This window comes from Felis catus, chromosome D4 (genome assembly GCF_018350175.1).
Source record: "Felis catus isolate Fca126 chromosome D4, F.catus_Fca126_mat1.0, whole genome shotgun sequence".
Taxonomy (NCBI): Eukaryota; Metazoa; Chordata; class Mammalia; order Carnivora; family Felidae; genus Felis; species Felis catus.
Genome location: NC_058380.1, coordinates 29,101,106 through 29,122,623, shown reverse-complemented (window position 1 = coordinate 29,122,623; position 21,518 = coordinate 29,101,106). Strand labels below are relative to the sequence as shown.

The window sequence follows — 21,518 nt, the reverse complement described above, 5'->3', positions numbered from 1 at the left end:
GGGGAAGGGGACAGAGTCAAGTTTACCCCGGGAGCCGCCCCAGCCTCCCTCCCCCGCGCCCCACCAACTCGGCGCGCTGACCCACTACCTCGACCGCGGAAGGTGAGGGTGGGAGCCGGGACCCCGCCGCCCGCGCCCAGCGCCCGCCGCCCGGCCAGCCCGCTCGAGAGCAGCGGGCGCGCGGGGCCCGCAACACCTAAGGCGCAGCGCGGGCGGCGGGCGGCGCGGGGCCGGGGCGGCGGCGCGGGCGGAGGGCGGGCGCTGGGGCGGAGGCGGGGCCTGCCTTAAAGGTATAGGCGTTCGGGCCGGCCTCCCCGCAGGTCGCGCCCGCCCCCGCCCCCGCCGGCGCGTCCCTATTTTATTGTTCTCTTTGCGAACGTCTTTCTTCCTCTCCGCGAGTCCCGCCCGCGCCCGCGCTCCCGCGTCCTCCCACGCGCGGACCGACCCGGGCGCGCACGCCTTACCTTTCCAGCCCCCACCCCCGCGGGCTCCGGGGGACCCGCGAAAGGGTTTCTCAGCCGCTGAGCGTGCCGGAGCGCGGCCCGGCCGCAGGAGAAAGGGCTTAGCTTGCGAAGTGCCCCCACCCCCGCGGCCAGGCCACCTCGCTTCTCGGGTCAGAAACCTAAGTGTCCAGATGGCCTATGCGGAGCGGAAAGGAACTTTCCTAGTGGACTTTTTTTTTTCCGGGAATGGATTAGACGCCATTAAGTAGACATTTTTCAGTGGCCCCTCCGGACTCCGGGGCTGTGGCAGGTGACCTCCCCAGGGAGAAACCGGGAGCGCGTAAAGGCGAGCCCCGCGCACCGCCCGCGCTTCGACGGAGCCTACACGCTCCGGTTAAGCGCAGTAGGCACCGCACGCGCTCTGCCCATGGAACCCCACCTCCACCCCACCCCCGCCAGCGACAGGGGGAGAATTTAAAGGGGGACATTCTGTATTCCTTATTAGGGGAAAGTTTCCCCTTAGTTTGTAAAAGTCTGCGATACTCCAAGTTTTTCCGCCGACCCCCAAAAGACTTTCTTCCCATCCGCATCAGAAGTTGGCTGAACCAGAATGGGGGTGAGCGCTTGGGGAGAGGAGTCGGGTAGCATTTCTGTTTGTTGATCTTGACCATCCCTTTAACTTTATCGCATTTCTTTAAAGAAAATCTGTCTTGCCCTCTCTTTATTGCTACCCCATCCTTCTTTCAAGATCAAAAGCTTTAGATCAAAGCCAAGATCAAACTCACTACTTTAAATAGAAGCAACTTTGCCACGGAGTATTTTACACAAAGAGGAGCTTCTTAATGGACACATCAGAGTGGAAAACTTTATTTTATCCCTTCATCCCATATTCATAACTGGACTACTTAAAATTACATTGATGATGCACTTATATGTCCTAAAATAAACAACAGGTCTGCTCAAATGGGGGATTCTTAAGTGTTTGTGCTTCCAGGAATACAAAGAAAAAAAAAAGTCACTCTATAGAGTTAGATAGGCATATTAGCCATTTTGTATCATTATTAGCTAAGTACTATGAAATGCGTGCTCATTTGGTAAAGATTTTTCAAAGTGGTAGTGAATCCTTATGTAATGTACAACTATCATATACAATTTTTCACTGTAAAAGAAATGCGTAAAAATAGTGAATGTCTTGCAAATTTCCAGTGCACAGTACACGTATAGGCAGATAAAAGTTACAAATGATGAAGTGGATTATGTATATGCAGAGCTGCTAAATTTTAAATGGAAACAAAACCTTGAACTATTTGAGCTTCCACGCTGCTAATTACAGTTCCAGAATCAATAGAAATCTATATACTGGTAAACACTTCCCTTTACTCACTAGAATTTTTTTCCTTGGGAATTCACTATCCCTAAGAACTCTGCTACAAATCGTTCAACACTGACGTATTAAAACAGCACCTTGCCTAAAGTGGACCTTCCTTAAGTATCCTTTTTGTTGACTTATCAAAAATTTTTTGACACGTAGCCTTAAAAGAAACAAAAAACAAATTCCAACAATCCAGTAGCAGGAATGGATAACTATTGAAAATTAAATCCGACACAGATTTCTATGAAAGTCTGTTATTACAGCTGGATAGTTAGTACTTGAAAGCTTGTTTTCCCTTATAATTCTCATCTTATTGTAGTCTCAAATACACACACACACACACACACACACACACACACACACACACACGATTGTTCCTCATTCTAAAAATCCCACTGAGCTGCTGGAAAGATCTTAGGAATGGAGACCTGGGAACCCATCTTGCTGCCAGTTAACAGTCTTCTGTCTTCCTAGCCTGTGGCTCACGGAGAACCTAATGGCTTCTGGCATAAGCTGAGCAAAGGAAAGAATCCTACTGTCATTCTGTTCTACTACTACTTTAAGTAGATAAAAGCTATGGTCCATTCTAAGTTCCTCCTAACTTGTCTCCTTTGTACTCATGCACCCTCATGACCACACCCATGATCCATCCTCCATGGAGAAGCCAGAAGAATATTTCCAAAGGTAGTTCAAATGATATCACTTTGCTTCACCAAGAATGTACTTCTTTCTCTTCTCTGCCTGGCTGGCTCCTACTTATTCTCTAGTTCTGACCTTAAACAACAACTCCAGAAAGGTCTTTCCTTATTCCCCAATCCAAATTATGTCACCCCTGCTATTCCTTCTAATAGCATCCTGTTTATTTCTTTTAAATTGCTTATCTTTTAGAGCTATTAAATTTTTTTATTTTTAATTAAGACTTTATTTTTTAGAGCACTTAACAGAAAAATTTATGCAGAAAGCAGAGTTTTCATATGCCAACATAACACACAGTTTTCTCTGTTACTAACATCTTGCATTACTGTGCTGCATGTTACAATTCATGAACCAATATTTGATCCATCATTAGTAACTACAGCCCATGGTTTACATTAGGGCTCGCTCTGTGTTGTACATTCTATTAGAGCTATTTTTTATTAATTTGTTGAATGTCTATCTCCCAAACTGGCTTTAAAGTCCAGGAAGAAAAAAAAAATAAAGTCCAGGAAGAAAGAGATACTGTCTCTTTTGTTGTTGATTTTTGTCCAGTCAATAAAAACACTGCTGGCACATAGTAGATACGAAATACATATGTTAAGTAAGTAAGTGGAAGACATAGGAACAAATGGCTAAATGAATAGCGTATGAAATTTCAAGGGGAAGAGTCTCAAGATGAAGATCTTTCTAATTAGCTCCTGTTTGTTTTTCCACTAAAATACCTTGTTTTGTAAAGAGCACAAAATTGTGCATTTTTTAAAGAGAAAGACCATGGACATCAGTTCATTGCTAGGGTACTTCTAAAATGACTTAAAAAAATAAAAACAGAAAAGCAAAAAGAAAATAAAAATAGAAATGAGAAATAAAGATTCCTAATTCCCTAATATTAATCATAAAAATTATATTCTAAAATGGTGCTAGCAGCTGAATTTAATTTGGAATAAAACAGTAACATATTTCAAAATTATTGGGAAAATATTATTAGAAAAATTTTAATTCTTTTTTTGTGTTCAATATAACTTCCACACATTTCTCCATTTGCCCACCTGAATCTCTCTTTCTTCATGGGCTGACCCTGACAAAGGTAAGGTGTGGAGAAACTGGAAGAAGACCACTTTTTAAAAATTGGAATTCTGTAGTCAGGGATGGATAGTCTAGTAACTATCTTTAAGAAAGTGGTGAAAGCACTTTAAAGCTATCTTTTAAAAACAGATGTTTTCTATTTGAATTATGTTTTGAAAAATGTTTCGTCTAGTAGAGATGCAAGTTTTGAAAGGAAGTTGTTCTAAGAAACTTTCTTGTCAATGCAGTTTATAATAGCTGAAGACAATTTCAGAGGCTGAGGAAAATGCCATTGCTTTAGAATAAAAGCATTACTTAATCTAGTGGCTGGAGACTACTTTTGGAGAGAAAACCTTTTTCTGTTTTTTTTGTTGTTGTTGTTGTTTTGGTTTTGTTGTTGTTGTTGTTGTTGTTAAGAGGAAATGACTCCTTTCACTGTAATAAGATAGTGATATCAATGTCGTGTTGTTAGGATGGATATGTGCTTCTGTTTCATGATGAGCTATAGTCCGGAGGAATGAGAAGCAGCAGCACACTTTCCTAGTCACCTAGAAGGCTGAAAGGGCAGACAAGAGGAGCCCTTTAATTAGTCCAAACAGCCTCAGATGGCAAATTACACTCCCTTGGGCACAGCAGAGGAAAAACTATCTACTGTAAGAAGTCAAAAGACCTTTTAATACCACACAAGGTAGAGAGGTCCAGAAGCTTTTGCTGGTTTCAAAGGGATCTATAGCCAACATATATCGAGGGTAAATGGAAAAGTAAGCATCTACACAAAACTGGAAATAAAATCAAGGCTAGTTTAAGTTGCAAATAACAACAAGGAAGTAATCCTGATTGGGGTCAAAGTTCTCATATGTCTATGTCTTTAAACTTTGCTCTACCATTTTAGAATGTAGCATTCCTTTATGATATCTTTTGTTTGATTTTAGAAAAGCTATAATTTCTATTATTGCCCATTTTGTGTCTCTGTAAGAATGAATGCCTAATTCTCTCTCACAAGGATTTTGGCCCTGCCCAATGGACCTCTTAGTGGAATCCTTATAAAGCATGGTTTTCAAAAAAGGAAATCCTTCCCACATTTGTTCTGCAGTGAACGGGCTCACAGAACCTCTTCCTCTCAGCTATCATAACCCCAAACTGTTAGAAACTTTTACGGAACGTGCCTGAGGGAACATGCTTGGTTCTTGCATTGGTAGATCCCCTCTGAGAATCTGAAGCATTAGCTATCAGCTGTTGGCACCCTAGGAAAAAAAATACCCCTACAACACACACGGTCCCCTACCCACTTCCTCCACACACATCAATTGTCAGAAGGTTTACAGATTTTTCTGATTGCCCAAACCCTTACCCTAGATACTCTAAGATCCTTTTGGATTAGAGCAGACCACCATACAGCTGGCGCAGGACTACATCTTACTGGTGCTCTGTGAAATTCCTTTTATCGCATTATGTTCTGGTAAGAAGCCATCAACCTTTATTGAGGCGCATTATAAGAAACAGCCCCATAAAATCCATCACAATGTTTACCGTAAGGATGGTTTCAGAGGATTGTTTATTACATTAAAGAGTAATTTTCTGAGAGGACCCACAGGAAAAACTTCTCCCTGGTATCAACATCAGGAATAGCTGGACTGAGGCACCTGGTTTGTTTTACCTCATGAACACTGCAAATTGATCCCTTTTCCCTCTTCTAGAAAATTCTGTGACCTTACACTAAACCAAGCATAGGAACTGCAGGGAGTGCATACTGTATGCTAATTTAATTCCTGGCCCCATCTTATTTTCTTGCCATTATTTTCACATTGCTTCATTTTTAATATTTTAATTTATTTTTATCATGTTGTATTTTGCTTTGGAAGCTGTCTTAACTCCGTTTTGGGCAAGGAGGAATAAGAATAAATAAAATATTCTTGGTTTATTTTTTCTTTCTTTAATTTTCTTTTTCTTTTCTGGGAGAGGAAGGGGGTCTGGAAAAAATGCTATGGTTCTAATATTTCTCTCCATTAAAAACACTTAGAAGTGAAGCACAAAAGGTAAGGATGTATGATTATAGTCATAAAATTCAAGGGAAAAAACTGTTAAAATATAAAACAAAAGTAAATACAATGCTATACAGACATCACACTGAAATACTATAAAAATGTTAACCAACCATTTTATCTTTTTTGATATCAAAACCAGAGGAAATGAGCTCTGACCTCCAGAAGAAGAATGTAGACTGGACATACGGACAGGTTAGTCACTTAACAAATGTACTGAGAGCCTACTGCAAAACAGAACACTCGATTGTGAACACAGAGATGAGTAAGACACAGTCCCTCACCTCAGGACACACATGTGACCAGGCAGTGACACGGCATGGTAGAAGGAGCATGCAGACAGCCTTTGAATCCAGGCTCTGCCATATATCCATCGTGTGAGGTCTAAGCCTCCTTTCTTAGAGAGTTGTGAAAATCGAGAGACACATGTGATGTGCAGTTGTTATTTATCAAATTCTAGACTGTTAAAACTAAGAATACAACATCGCTAGAAGCTGGACAGAAGAGACCTTAAGACACAAAAAGTACTGAACTGCTACGTATATCAGAGATGACAGAACCTCAGAACTGGTAGAAAGAACCAGGGTGGTCAATTTTGTAAGGCTTGCAAAGTGCTTCCACATGTAGGCCATTCTGTTTGTTTCCCACACAGTCCCATTTTCAGGATGAAGAAACTGAGTCTTGGGGAATGTTTGGACCTTAAAAAATTTTTTTTTCATGTTTATTTATTTTGTAAGAGAGAGAGAGAGTAGGGGAGGGGCAGAGAGAGAGAGAGAGAGAGAGAGAGAGAGAGAATCCCAAGCAGGCTCCATGCTGTCAGTGCAGAGCCCAACATGGGGCTTGATCTCATGAACCCTGAGATCATGACCTGAGCTGAGATCGAGTTGGACGCTTAACTGACTCAGCCACCCAGGTGCCCCTGTATCTTTTTTTTTTAAGATTTTATTTTTAAGCAATCTCTACACCCAACATGGGACTCGAGCTTACAACTCCAAGATCAAGAATCACATGCTCTACCAACTGAGCCAGCCAGGTGCCCTAAATTTTCCTGTATTTAGTACTTAATATTGTGTGGCCCTTAGATCTCCTGGCTGTAAATGTAGTACTCTTTCTACTCTAGCATGAGAGCTTAAGGAACATCTAGCGTGACTGTCTTACTTTAAAATAGTTGCTTATTATGTGGATCCGATCAACGTCAGATCAAAACACAGCCCATAAAGTATTATCCCATACCATAAAAATCCATTGAAACGGCCATTTCAGAAAACAGATATTGTATACCCCTTCAGCACCTGTATGACTGCAATTCTTTACAGAAGCTTAACATTCACAGACACTTTGACCTTAAAGAGTTTCACAGGTGAAATATAAAGTTATTTAGGTGTGGCTTTAGATCAGTGGGTCCCCTGACTGCTTCTTAGAATCACCAGGAGGCTTTACAAACCCCAATGCCCAGGTGGCACTCCAGACCACTTAAATTCACATCCTGAGAGTGGAACCCTGGCATCAGTCATTTTTAAAGCCTTCCCCACCCCCATGCCTCCCCCGTGATTCCACTGTACTGCCAGTGGTGAGAACCCCTGGTTTAGATCATTTTAATGATGACCTATCTCTAACAAGTTACTATTAAGAAATTCCAGATGTTTGGGAGACATCTAAATTTCAAGGTCAGTGCCACAGAGGACAGCCATCTGTTAAGTTCCATTTCAATAAGTCTCTGGGTAGTCAGCAGACACAACGCTGTCAGCCTGACCCAGCGTAGCATTTCCTATAGTTTACACATAGGGATGAACTTCTCAGCAAGATTAGTTAAGTACACACATAGACAAAAGATTGAAAAGAAATGGAAGATCTCAACACTAACCAGAAGGGAGGCAAGAATGGATGGGTATTTGGCTTTTCAGAATTTTTTCCAGGTTCGCAGTTAATACAATTCTGGATCCTGAGTGAAAGCAGCATAGATCCTTGCCTTTCAGGGAACCTGGAAAGCTGTATATATGAGGTGGTTATTTCCCCACTCATCCCCTGTAGACAATGTTCTAATTATGTCGATGGCTGCCACCTATTCCCTGGAAACAAATATCTTGCATTTGGAAGATTTCTGGCCATGATTAAGGGTCAGTGTGAACCAATGGAAAAGACCCTTCATTATGTGCAAAAGCTACTGTTCTGCACAGGAAGCAACCCAGGTTGATCCTACTTAGTGTTGGACACCATCCTCTTACCAGATGGGCTTCCTTATTTAGAAAAACACACTACAATGATGCTATAGGAAAACTACTCTGGCAACAAGCCTTACAGAAGATATTAGTTACTATTTTTTAAAAGCATAAACATATATGTTAATATTTCAGTAGCTTGAAAAGCAAATGCTCATGCCTAGGTCCCTTTGGTTATTCCCTAAGATGGAGTGGGTGTGGTACCTGTAAATATTTGCACTGGGAGTGCCTTGTGCTTCATGGTACCTTTAAAGGAGTCTATGCATTGGGAGTCTGGGGCCCCAGCATGTCTATTTTTAAAAACATTGGCACTCAGACTGGCTTGCCTCTCATCTGGCCTCCCAAGAGAACCCAATGAAGTCACAATTTGCAAACAAGCACAATGGGCCTAAATCATCGCACCTCTGTTCAGAAGTAAGAACACACACACACACACACACACACACACACACACACACACTACACACAGAGTAAGGAAAGTAAAATCCATCACAATGGGAGGGTGGGTAGGATGGCTGTCCCAAATATAAATAATACATGAGAAAAAGCTATTTTCCAGACTGTTTGTTCACCAAACATTTAGATCCATAGAAGAGGTGTTCCAGGAAAACAACGGGAAGGGCCGGAATTAATTGGCTGCTAATCTCTTCACTTTTTGTAGGATGTTTCCTCCAGCAGTGGATTAAATCAATGTTTAATGCTACACAGGCTCAGCTGTGTCCATATTAGGAAAGCCCAAGCTCACATCTCTTTCTCAGTGAAGAAAGGACCCAGCCTCCCTCCTTTGCTCCGCTTCCACCCCCCTGCCTGTGTAGGTGGGAGAGTAGGAGCCAGAGAATGTGAACTTGATCCAGCATTGATCAGCCAAGCAGCAAACTCTCATTGTTCTTTAGATACCAAACATAACTTCTCTCTACTAGGGATCAACCCAGCCATTCTGCATACAACACAGCTTTTGTGCTCAGTAGTAGGAGAGATGAAAAAGAACCACAAAGAACATTAAAGCTTTATTAGCCTCATCATAAGCACCTAATATGCAGAATTTAAGAATCTACCCAGGGAATTCATATTCATATTAATATTACGTATGTTAGATTCTCTTAAACCTAACAATCTGCTGGTCATTTCTGTCTTTACAATTATGGATTTCAATTTATACCATAAATACTGAGGTCTGCTTTAGTTTTGCCTTCCATCTGAACATTTCTTACCTCACTGCCTTGCTCTCTGAGGTCCAAGAACATTGGAAACCAGGCTAATATACCACTAGATATGCTGTTGTTGCTTTTAAGTGCTGTCTTATGAATGTGGCTTAACAATCTTTGAACAAAGCCATGTGTAATAAGAAATATACAGTTCAGAATTTAGACCTCAGCGACCTCCATCCTTGCCAGCTAGAAGCTGTGTAACCTCGGGCGTGTCACATGACCTCTAGGAGATTATGCTGTCTGTCTTGCAGAGCTGAGGATGAAATGAAATAACCCATAAAGCAAGAGGCACAAAGATGGGCCGGTAGATGCTAATTCCCTTCCTCTTCCTCCCACCCCCCAGCCCCAGAACAAAAGCCTGGGCCTTATGTCTGATATTCTGAACTTAAGTAAACTTTCAAAGGTATCAAATCAATGAGATGTGACATCATGATACAAAGCCTCACCTGACCACCGCACAGATGTGATGCCACTGATGGGGCCTACGGTGATATGGCATGGCTGAGCTATAACCAACAAGTGCCTGTCCCTCCCCAAAGGACTGGTGGACGTGAGGAAGCAAGTTCTCTTTCTCATGTGCCTTATTATAAAGGGGATCATTCTGTTTCTGGTCCCATCTCTCTCAAAAACAATAAGCCCACTGTTGTTCTAAGAATATTGTAAAATGAAATTTGATATTTCCAAATTGTTCTCTGAAGGACCAATATGACCAGGTGTTAGATGCAAAAACATCTAAAATCCTGATAGTAGCTACGTGCATTTAAAGCTAATGTAATAATTAAGAAGAGAGAAAGATTAAATTGATAAATACAATTCTACACAGAGCTATCTAACCTACATGTTCTTGGATTTACCCATTTACAGTTTATTTTTAATGTTTATTTACTTATTTATTTTGAGAGCGAGAAAGTGAGCAGGGGAGGGGTGGAGAGAGAAGAGAGAGTCCCAAGCAGGCTCTGCACTGTTAGCACAGAGCCCGACACACAGCTCCACCTCACAAACCGTGAGATCGTTACCTGAGCTGAAATCAAGAGTCAGACACTTAACCAACTGAGTCACCCAGGCGCCCCCATTTACACTTTCATTCACTAGATGCATTTATACAAAACTCAGGCAGACCTCTTTCAGTCACAAAATCACCGACAGCGATGAAGAAATACAATCTGAGGAGGAGAAACTCAGCAAGAACTCTGGAGAAGCCAACTTTCCAATAAGTATAACCAGGAAGAGTCTTACAGAGAATGTATCTTTGCCTGGCCACAAGGAATATGAAAAGTGACTGCACACACAACTGAGGAAAAAGGAAGAGAATACAGAGCAAAGGAGATGAAGACCAGAGGAGCTGCCAACACGGAAGACAACCTCTCCCCATAAACAGGCCATGGGAGTGAGGGCCTTTCTCTCCAGTTCAACCCTATTATCACTTGTTGCCCTGGAGTCTTAGCCCCCAAGTCTGATGTATTGACTCTGGTCTCCCTTCCATGCATTTTCATGCCAATAAAGTTGCTGAGATTAAGAAGTGAATTGTGAAGGTTCCTGGCATAAATAATGTCGTATTGCAAGGTCAGGACTAATGACAACCAGGATGCCCTAAATGCTCTTTAAGAAAAACCATCTGATCTATGTAGCTCTCAATGTGGTTTGAAATTCCCTTAGCCTACAAAGGAAAATATTTTTAGCATGTAGCACACTTTGTAACAGACATATAAATGCACTGAAAATATAATTTTAGGAAAGCATCTGGGTTTGATCATTTCTTGTTATACCTCAATGCCAAATAGGTTCTACTTTGTCAATATAAGGAATATTGCAACATTCTGTTACAAGCTCAGAGATCACTGTAGCAATTTCTCATAAACATTTCATTACTGGCTCTGCTTGGTTTTATTTTTTAAAGTGGTAAATAATCTACAGATTTAAATATAAAAGCAGCATAAAAAATGAGATGCTCCTTCTGGACCATTTGGCCCCAATGTCTTCCTCTCCCAGAACTCACTGGACATTTTCCCCCCCAAGGTCATCTGGACAACAGACATAAGTGAATACTTATTTTTATGGCTCAAAATGTGTCCTAGAAATAATAGTTGCCTCTGTCTAAGGTAAACTCACCTGCAGCTTTTATTGATCTGCAGGCATTTCAAGACGTCGACAACCCTGGCAAAAATTTTTTTTTACCTCCTGCTGGCCAAACAGGTCTGTGAATAACTGATTTGCAATAGAAGTAAATGCCTATTCTTCAATGATCAGCCAGCCTAAATGCTCTTGCAGATTGATTATTACCTATGATTTCTCCTAATAATCATTTCAAATAGCAATTTGCCAACTGAAGAGCAAAGAAATGCACACACGAGATTTCTTGAGAGTATACCTTTGTAAAACACCACTCAGGAGGAAACATACGAAAACTCTCCCAATACCACTCCAAACTAAGGGCAATTCCACAGATTCCCAGGTAAGAAAGGAAGATGCTTAGAGGAAAAGCAAATCCCAACTTTGTTCCTCTCAGAGGCCACCAGGCTCATCTGGAGCTCACAGCTCAGCCAGGTACTGGGCACAGCATACGGTAAAAAAGTGGCTCTGGCCTTCACCCAAGCCAGTGCCCCCCATTCCCCAAAGAAGCAGGAAGGGCTCAGAGAAGGCAAGTGGTTCACCCAAGGCCACACAGCTTAGTGCAGTACAGGACTGCTTGCAAAGCTGCATCTAATGTATCAGTTGCCTCCTGCATCCAATATAGGATTAAGTTTGCAGAACAAAAATTCACTACAGCGTGCTTTGTGAAAACAGCAAATTGGATACAACACAACTGACTCTCCTCTCCCACCCAGCCTCTGTTCCTGCTCCTTAACCTCAAAATAATGGCAGCCTTGCATTTTATGCATCAAATTGTCTGGACCCCACTTAGATATGGTGGTGGTAGTTATAAATAGGACCAGCAGCAGAAACACTGAGGCTGTGAAGGCCCAAGCTGGAAGGCCGACCTGGAAGGACAGGGTCTTCTGTTGAATGAGCCGAACACACCCACTGCCAAGTGCCAATAAATCACAGACAACTGCCATACAGAGATATGTGTGTGACATGCTGTCCTGTTTTAAACACGTATTTGGATTTGGGAAGTTTGACAATCACGAACTATTATCCTGACCTGCGATACACTTGCTGGTGGGTCACCATCGGGCCGTGCACCCCAATGCTCTCCTGCTCTGGGGAAGTGGAGGGGACAAAATGAGGGCAAAAGCCAGGGACTCTAGTTGGAATTTGCTTTTGAGTGCAAGTAAGAAGATAAAGGATGCATCCCTTAAATGCTTTAGAAAGTACATAAGCACACATTTTTGTTAGACCAATTGCTTTTTCTCATTTGTTATCTTGGTGACCTGATATTTATTACCTAATTTAGTTGCCATTTCAAGGGAGGAATAGCTATGTCTTTCTAAAGGCAAAGACCTAAACTCATCTCTACACACACTCCTATTTTTCACACCAAAAAATGCCGTAAAGCCATAAATTTCCCATGCAAAGTAGTCAGTCAGATACACAGGGCTACTATTTAGAAACATCCATCGGAAGAAGGATGTATATACACCATGGCACATACTTACGAAAAGCCCTGGAAAGTAAGGTTCATATTACTACATGCACAAGGCACATTTTTGCCCACTAAAGAATAAAGAACAGATTTAGGAAAAGGAGCAGTCATTAATTACATTAAAAATCACCACCGCTCAGAGCTCCCTGCTGTATTCATTTGTTATCTCTTCATAAGTCTTGTAAAACTGAAGACAAGGATGGGATCAAGCTGATTTGGATTAAAAGTAACCCTGCTAAAAACACAAAATACCTTACTTGGATGGACAGATGATTAAGGGTCCTAGAGCTGAGCTGTGGCACTGTCATCCACAAGAGCTATCAGCTTGGGCAGATCAGGCCACCACTCCTGGGGTGCAGCTCCCCCATAGGAGAAAAAATGAGCTCCTCACCAAGACTTGCTCCTGTCTAGGATTCTAAAGCAGACTGAAGGCTGTGCAACACCAGAAAAGACTAATATTTAACCAGGAAGCAATAGAGGCCACACCCAAGAAGCACATACCACGCGCATAGTAAATATACACCTATTTCGTATGACATAATGTCTTTCCACAAAAGAGAAGGGGAAAAAAAGGCCTGTGGCCTAAAATCAGCCAAGTGTTCCTAATAGCTTTCCTTGTCAGCAGGTGCTCTGGTGGCAGGTGATGGCGGAAGTCCCTGTGAGCATCGTGGAGGGCCACCATCAGAGCCGCTCCCCAGAGGCATGGGATGCAGAGCTGAACATCAGTATGTGCAACAATGCTGTGCAATGTCAAAGTGCCAAGGGGCCCTGTGTGTGTGTGTGGGTGTGTGTGTGTGCAACAAGTGCACAAGTCACCACACTACTGGGTCTCAGGGCTTTCCCCAGATGTGGGAAGAGTACAAGGCAAATACAGAATAACCAGCCTTTGATAAAGAGTCTACAAGAATATGCCTTCAGGCTAATAAAACAGAGAATAGGGGCAGTTCTTCAAAAGTAGAATCAAATGCTTTTCTATTGACATAAAGGTTTACAACCTAAAGCTGATATCTTTGTGCCAATTCTTTGAGTTTACATTGCTCCTTCTTTCCAGAGATGTCTCTCTATGAAATAGATAAAGCACCATTACAATGAAGTCCTGATAAGTGGTTATCACTATGATTGCTTCGATGTCCTTACTTAGGTGAATCTCTCTCATGGGTACACAGTATATATGAGCCTGAAAAACAAGTAACACCTGTAGATCCAAACATGGACTACCAGACTTTATACCTTGAGGCCAGTCATACTGGCTCCCTTGCACATGAGCTGGCTGACTTGTGACCCAGTGGGGCACAACTGAGTCTCCTGCCTCCAGGCATGCAGTCTTCCAATGGACTTAGTCTCCTAGCTGAATGTGGCAAAGAAGTCAACCTCTTTGATTCCCCTAACCCTAACCCTAACCCTTTTGCACACCTGGAAAAAATGGTTGGTTTGTAGATGCCCCCATGGGCTCATGAGCAGAGCTGTGTCCTTTCCGCTCCATAAGCCCACTGTCTAGCACAATGAGTGGCATAATGGTTGAACAAATAAACCCGAACCATACTGCCAAATAATTGGATTGCCCAGGAGGAATGTAAGACTAAAGGATCCTAAGAGCTTAGATTATACTCAGTGAATAAGAAAACTTCTTTTGATTCAATACATTCCAGAATATGACCTAATTATGGATTCTGTCAGTTGGTCCCAGCCCTACTTATGGAGAGCATCATTCACTAGGTAGGGTCTGAGTCCAGGGTCCGTAGTTTTAAACAGCTTCCTGGATGATTCTGATAACCAGGTCTCAGCACGACTGGGCTTCGTGGACTTGTGGATCTCTAACCCAAGCCTAAAAAGCTATGGTTCTAGAAAATACCCACACTTATCTCTTTATTAAAAACCATGTGTGTACACAAGCCCCTACCAACTGCCTCTATCAACTGGATGAAGCCAAATAGACTTTTCAAAGCTAGTGGCTCCTGCTTCCTTTTCCTTCTGATTCAAAAGGAAGCAAATATTGTTTTTCTCTCCATAGTGTCATACCCTGATCATGTTAGTGTCCCTCTGGGCCAGTTCAGAATTTTTACTCTTTTTTTTTAAATTGTTTTTCACCATTTATTTTTCAGAGAGAGAGAGAGAGAGAGAGAGAGAGAGAGAGAGAGAGAGAGAGAGTATGAGTGGGAGAGAGGGGCAGAGAGAGAGGGAGACACAGACTCTGAAGCAGGCTCCAGGATCTGAGCTGTCAGCACAGAGCCCAACATGGGGCTCGAACTCACAGATCGGACTGTGAGGTCATGAACTGAGCCAGAGTTGGATGCTTAATAGACTGACCACACAGACGCCCCCAGAGTTTTTATTCTTTTTAAAGAAACAAGTTCTTAAATGCTCTTTACCCACCTGAGACAGCCATTTCCATATGCCTTCCTGAGCTCACTTTAAAAATAGGTGTCCAGGGCACCTGGGTGGCTCAGTCTGTTAAGTGTCCGACCCTTGATCTCAGCTCAGGTCATGATCTCACAGTTTGGTGGGGGAGGGTTGGGATTCTCTCTCTCCCTTTCTCTGTCCCTCCCCTGCTCATGCAGATGTGTGCACTCTCTCTCTCTCAAAATAAATAAATAGACAAAAAAAAAAAAAATAGATGCCCAATCTGAGATCCTAAAGGATGCAGGCCTCCGTCTAGGTCAATATCCTCAATATCCTCCCTCATCACTTAGCAGGATTCAGGCATGTTATCTGCATTACATGAACTTGTGCCTGTTTCACATGGCTTCTTACTTATTTCTCTATCTGTTGGCCCACTGCATGTGCTTTCTGGGGAGACACCATTGGCCATCCAGATACTGAATGATGCTTTTAAAAAGCATCCATGTAAATGAACAGTTCCTGGACATAAGAGTTCAAAGTTAAAAACCATGGGGTGAAAGTCACTCCCTCACTGTTCCTCTCACTTCGCGAAACTCCCTAGAACCCGAATGGAGGAGTGAGGCTTGGCCTTTCATCCGGGAGTCTTCCTTTTAGCCAGGCTGCTTGCACATCTGCAAGCCTCTGGCGGCCCTCAGTGGCTCTTGAATCTTGTGGGAACCCTCCAGCATCACATCCAAGTTCCTGTGCAGTCTGGCAGGGTCCTGCCCAACTAATCAATGCCCTTTGCAGATCCCACTCTCCACGAAAAGCAAGCAACAATAAACCCGTCCCTGACAAGGGAAATGGAAGGGGGAAAGATCACTATTCCAAACCGTGGCCAAAATGCATTCACCTAGAGTCCCTGGGTGGCTCAGCTGGTTAAGTGTCTGACTCTCTTGATTTCAGCTCAGGATCATGGGATTGAGCCCTGTGTCGGGCTCCACACTGAGCATGGAGCCTGCTTAAGATTCTCTTTCCTTCTGCCCCTCTCCCCTGCTTTTGCACACTTTCTCTCTAAAAAGAAAAAAATGCATTCACCAATTATATTTTTTTATCGCTACCAAAAAAAATGCACTGACCCTTCTATTACTGCGGGCAGAATGACCTTGTTTAGAATGTGGCAGAGGCTGGGAGGGAGCAGGGAGTGACAGTGAGGCTGGCTAGGAAGCTGCTTTCCCCCCTCCCTTCCATCAGGATACTGCCTCCATTCCTCCATTCCTCTGGGCACTACCCACTGAGCCTTAATCATGCTTATGACAAACTGGTTCCTCAGCCCCGCCTCCCCATCATAGAGCTCTGACTCCAACATACATGCTCAGTTTTCCACCACCAGACGCTGGTTATGGCTCTCCTCCTGCCTGGACTGGCTTTCTCTCCTACGTGTCCTTCAAGATTGCCTTCAAATGGTACTTCAGCCCTCCCTGCTTCCACACATGGGAAATGACCTCTTTCTTCCAAATGCTAAACTTTAGTTCATTTTTCACAAGTTACTGCTTTCTGCCTTAGGTTGGTTATTTGTGTATCTGTTTTCCCTACTGAATTATTAAGCATGTTGAGGGCAAAGCCTGTGTTCTCTCATCTTTGAGTCATCCACAGTCCCTCATAAAGGACAGCCATACAGGCTTTATTTGTGGGAAGAAGGGAGGGGACAGAGGGAAGGCACTGGAGTAGGTATGATTTCAGACCCTGGAAGATTCCTCTCACAAATCTCATCCATCTGGCCTGGGATGCTTCACAGCTCTGTAGAAGCCTAGGCTCCAACACAGTTACAAAGGAAATCTTCAAGGGAGAGGAGACACTTTTCATCCTTATTATTCCCTTGGAGTCTCCTCTTGGACTCTTGTGAATGAGATTCAAATTATTTCTGGAAATCGGGTTTTGAAAGGGAGAGAAAAGAAGGAAGGACACAGAGCTTTCATTGGCACACCAAAGGGAAATGCCTCCTGTTTCCTCATGGTGCCTTATGCATTTAGACAGTGTCAGATCAGATGCCCCCACTAACACGCAATGCCCAGCACAGACCTTCAGTTGCCTAGTACTCTCTGGGAGAACAGACCCTTCCTTCCCATATTTCTTTCTCTCTCATTCCACAAGACAGAATGTCATTTGGGACCCCCCCAAAACTATAGACACCCAAAATATACATCCCTAGGGGAATAAAATATAGTGAGGTTGACTTGAGTGATTTTTATTGGCCATTTTGAAGGGATTCACAAGAAATGTGGAACTAATCAGGGAAGTGTTGGGAATAAACATTGCTAAGTACTGAAGTTTTCTCCCCAAATTCGCATGTTGAAGTCCTAACCCTTAATACCTCAGAATGTGATTGTATTGGAGATAGGGACTTTAAAAAGGTGATTAAGGTAAAATGAGATCACATTAGTAGGCTCTAATATAATCCAACTGGTGTCCTTATAAGAAGAGAAGATTAGGACAGAGATCTGTACGAACACAGAAGAAGAGACCACGTGAGGACAAAGCGAAAAGGCGGCTGTATGTAAGCAAGGAAAGAGGCCTGAGGAGAAACCAAACCTGCCCACACCTTGATCTTGCACTTCCGGCCTCCCAAACCATGAGATGATAAATGTCTGTTGCTTAAGCCTCCCAGTCTGTGGGATTTTGTTGTGGCAGCCTGAACTAATACGAGCATGAAGGCACAGACGCCTTCATGTAAAATCAGGCTACAAACGAAAACTCTCCGTCTCTTGTGACTGTGGAACAGTGTATCACTCTGAGGGGTTTATTCGATAAACCATGGTGACTCAACATTACAGGCCCTGCCCAAACTGAGGCCAGAGAATCTAGTCAATGTATCTCAAAGTACCCCTTACAAGATGTCTACTCACTTAGAAAACATGAGTAGAACCACTGGACAAAAATGACAGCAAAATTATTAGGAGCCCCCAAAGCTCACCTCATAATGGTAAATGCTATTATTGATTAAAAAAAAAAAAAAGAACTAATACAATTTCTCTGGAATTTGTAAAAAACAAACCAACCGGTCTCGGTTTTCTTGAATGACCATTAAATGTAGAATTCTTGGGGTGCCTCGGTGGCTAGGTTGATTAAGCGTCCAACTTCGGCTCAGGTCATGATCTTGCAGTTCGCGAGTTCGAGCCCTGCATCAGGCTCTATGCTGATGGCTCAGAGCCTGGAGTCTGCTTCGGATTCTGTGTCTCCCTTTCTTTCTGCCCCTCCCCCACTCATGCTCTGTTTCTCTCTCTCTCTTTCTCTCAAAAATAAACTTTAAAAGAATTTAAATGTAGAATTCTTATAGACACCACTGAGATGGAGTATCCCAACGGGCCTTAAAATAATGTTGGTGTTATGGCACAAGAACAGACACTCAGATCAATGGAACAGAATAGAGAACTCAGAAATGGAACCACAAACGTATGGCCAACTAATCTTTGACAAAGCAGGAAAGAATATCCAATGGAATAAAGACAGTCTCTTCAGCAAGTGGTACTGAGAAAACTGGACAGTGACATGCAGAAGAGTGAACCTGGACCACTTTCTTACACCATACACAAAAATAAAAAAAATGGATGAAAGACCTCAATGTAAGACAGGAAGCCATCAAAATCCTTGAGGAGAAAGCAGGCAAAAACCTCTTTGATCTTGCCCGAAGCAACTTCTTACTCAACACGTCTCCGGAAGCAAGGGAAACAAAAGCAAAAATGAACTATTGGGACCTTATCAAAATAGAAAGCTTTTTTCTGCACAGCAAAGGAAACAATCAGCAAAACTAAAAGGCAACTGACAGAATGGGAGAAGATATTTGCAAATGACATATCAGATAAAGGGTTAGTATCCAAAATCTATAAAGAACTTATCAAATCAACACCCAAAAAACAAATAATCCAGTGAAGAAATGGGCAAAAGACATGAATAGACACTTCTCCAAGGAAGACATCCAGATGGCCAACCGACACATGAAAAAATGCTCAACATCACTCATCATCAGGGAAATACAAATCAAAACCACAATGAGATACCACCTTACACCTGTCAGAATGGCTAACAATAACAACTCAGGCAACAACAGATGTTGGTGAGGATTCGGAGAAAGAGGGTCTGTTTTGCATTGTTGGTGGGAATGCAAGCTGGTGCAGCCACTCTGGAAAACAGTATGGAGGTTCCTCAAAAAACTAAAAATAGAACTACCCTACGACCCAGCAATTGCACTACTAGACATTTATCCACAGGATACAGGTGTGCTGTTTCAAAGGGACACATGCACCCCCATGTTTATAGCAGCACTATCAACAATAGCCTAAGTATGGAAAGAGCCCAAATGTCCATCGATGGATGAATGGATAAAGAAGATGTGGTATATATATATATACAATGGAGTACTACTCAGCAATTAAAAAGAATAAAATCTTGCCATTTGCAACTACGTGGATGGAACTGGAGGGTGTTATGCTAAGTGAAATTAGTCAGAGAAAGACAAAAATCATATGACTTCACTCATATGAGGACTTTAAGAGACAAAACAGATGAACGTAAGGGAAGGGAAACAAAAATAACATAAACACAGAGAGAAGGACAAAATAAGAGACTCTTAAATATGGAGAACAAACTGAGGGTTACTGGAGGGGTTGTAGGAGGGGGGGTGGGCTAAATGGGGAAGGGGTATTAAGGAATCTACTCCTGAAATCATCGTTTCACTATATGCTAACTAATTTGGATGTAAATTTTAAAAAATAAAAAATAAAATTAAACAAACAAAAAATAACGTTGGTGTTATTACCTAAACCGTGCAAAAACAAGCTTACAAGTTATTCGCCTAATGAACCACTGACTTTCTCTGTGCTACAAGCACCACATCTTATCAAATTTCCTGTTTTGTAACCGGCACACTTTCCCTAGGAGACTTGAGTTTTCCATCATTTGCTTGTGTGGCCTTTGGCGACTTGTAGATGTGTGCTTAAAAAGAAGTGGTGTTTTCCAAGACAACACAATAGCCTGCTGTTGTAACTTCTGGGATGCAGGAGCAAGTCTGGGAGCTTGAGCTGCTTCCTGCCTATTTCCCAGACACTCGATGTGATCAGCTCTCCCCCATCTTCTCTATCCTCATCAGTGCCACTGCTGCCTGTGATTTTGCCATTTCACATGTGCTGAGCACTTCCCCCAGAGCAGACAGAGCCAGAGATGGGCCGTGAGGCGCTCTGGCGTCTGTGTGCTACTTAATAGTACCTCGGGAAACAGGTTGCCTGGGAGTTGAAATGAAGAGCTGAAGTGAGGCTGGTAATTAGTTCATGCCCTTCTGGATGTCCACTGTGAATAAGCGCTCCCATCCATGCATTATAATCATCGGTGCCGTCAGAGCAGATTGAAGGGCGTGTATGGGTTGGTCAAGCTGTATCTTTATCCATACATCTGACAAAAATATAGATGTTTTCACTTACATTTATTTGGTGGGGGATTTTAAGGCATGGTGCACTCAGATTTTAATTCAACTAATAGCTTTAGAGCAGCACTGTTCAATAGGAATATACGCAAGCCACATTTGTCATTTAAAATTTTCTAGTTGCTGAATTTAAAAAGTAACATGTAACAGCTACAATTAATTTTAATAGTATTTTCTACTGGGTGTATATGCATTGGGTTATGATATAGCCAAAATAGTATCATTTTGACATGTAAACAATATTTTAAAAAACATTAAAGAGATATTTACCCTTCATTTTTTTATATTAAATCTAAATCTGATGAGTTTTCACAGTCCACCTCAAGTGCTAAATTTTAACCAGAAATGCTTGAACTGTATTTAGATTTCATAAAATTTAGTTTAAAAAGTAGATTCATTAGGGCGCTGGGGTGGCAGTGTCCGACCTCGGCTCAGGTCATGATCTCACGGTTCGTGAGTTTGAGCCCCACGTCAGGCTCTGTGCTGACAGCTCAAAGCCTGGAGCCTGCTTCAGATTCTGTCTCCCTCTCTCTCTGCCCCTTCCCAGCTTATACTCGGCCTCTCTTTCTCAAAAATAAACATTAAAAAAAAAAAGTAGATTCATTCACATACCCAAAGTTGTTCCAAACAAAAACTGAATTATTCTTTTAACTTTAGATTTAGATTCAATTAAAAATTCAGCTCTTCAGGTACACTAAATATTTTTCAAGCACTAATAACTGCATGTAGCTAGCAGCTGCCATATTGCCATAGACCCTGAGCACCTACTATGTGCATCACAGCAGATAAGGCAAGGATGAGTCAGACACAGCCCTTGTTTCCTCTGGCGGGGGGTGGGGGGCGGGGGGTTGGGCAGCCTGTGGATGAGGCACAACGCAAACAGCAACAATGTAAGGCAGGCTACCACACTTGCTAAGGATACAGAAAGGAAGGCATTGCAGGGAGAGAAAAAGGCATGCGCAAAGGAAGGCTGGGGGCAAAGAAACGATCATGTAGAGATTGGAAATTATGGTTGGACATACGCCTAGGAGGGTAGAAATTAAAGTTTAAAAAGACAGCCTGGGGCAGTTCTGCTGATAGCCTCAAATAGCAGGCCAA

At 42.5% G+C, this 21,518-nt stretch overlaps 1 protein-coding gene and 1 long non-coding RNA gene across 28 annotated transcripts in view; one reads left to right on the top strand and one right to left on the bottom strand.

The window, feature by feature from the left end:
• The window catches only part of AOPEP (aminopeptidase O (putative)), a 343,279-nt gene that overhangs the window by 76,030 nt on the left and 245,731 nt on the right, over window positions 1-21,518 (bottom strand). Inside the window, exon 13 of one of the 27 annotated variants that reach the window (XM_045043615.1) lies at window positions 19,638-20,389. The exons of the other annotated variants lie outside the window; for them this stretch is intronic. Within the exon in view, the coding sequence (XP_044899550.1) occupies window positions 20,378-20,389 (12 nt within the window). The 3' untranslated portion in view covers window positions 19,638-20,377. Of the gene's footprint in view, window positions 1-19,637; window positions 20,390-21,518 lie in introns of those variants that run through there. 27 annotated transcript variants of the gene reach the window in all.
• On the top strand, window positions 277-13,630 carry LOC109493780. Its single transcript, XR_006589165.1, has 3 exons — window positions 277-1,059; window positions 5,758-5,810; window positions 13,251-13,630. It is a non-coding gene; the product is annotated as an uncharacterized LOC109493780 (long non-coding RNA).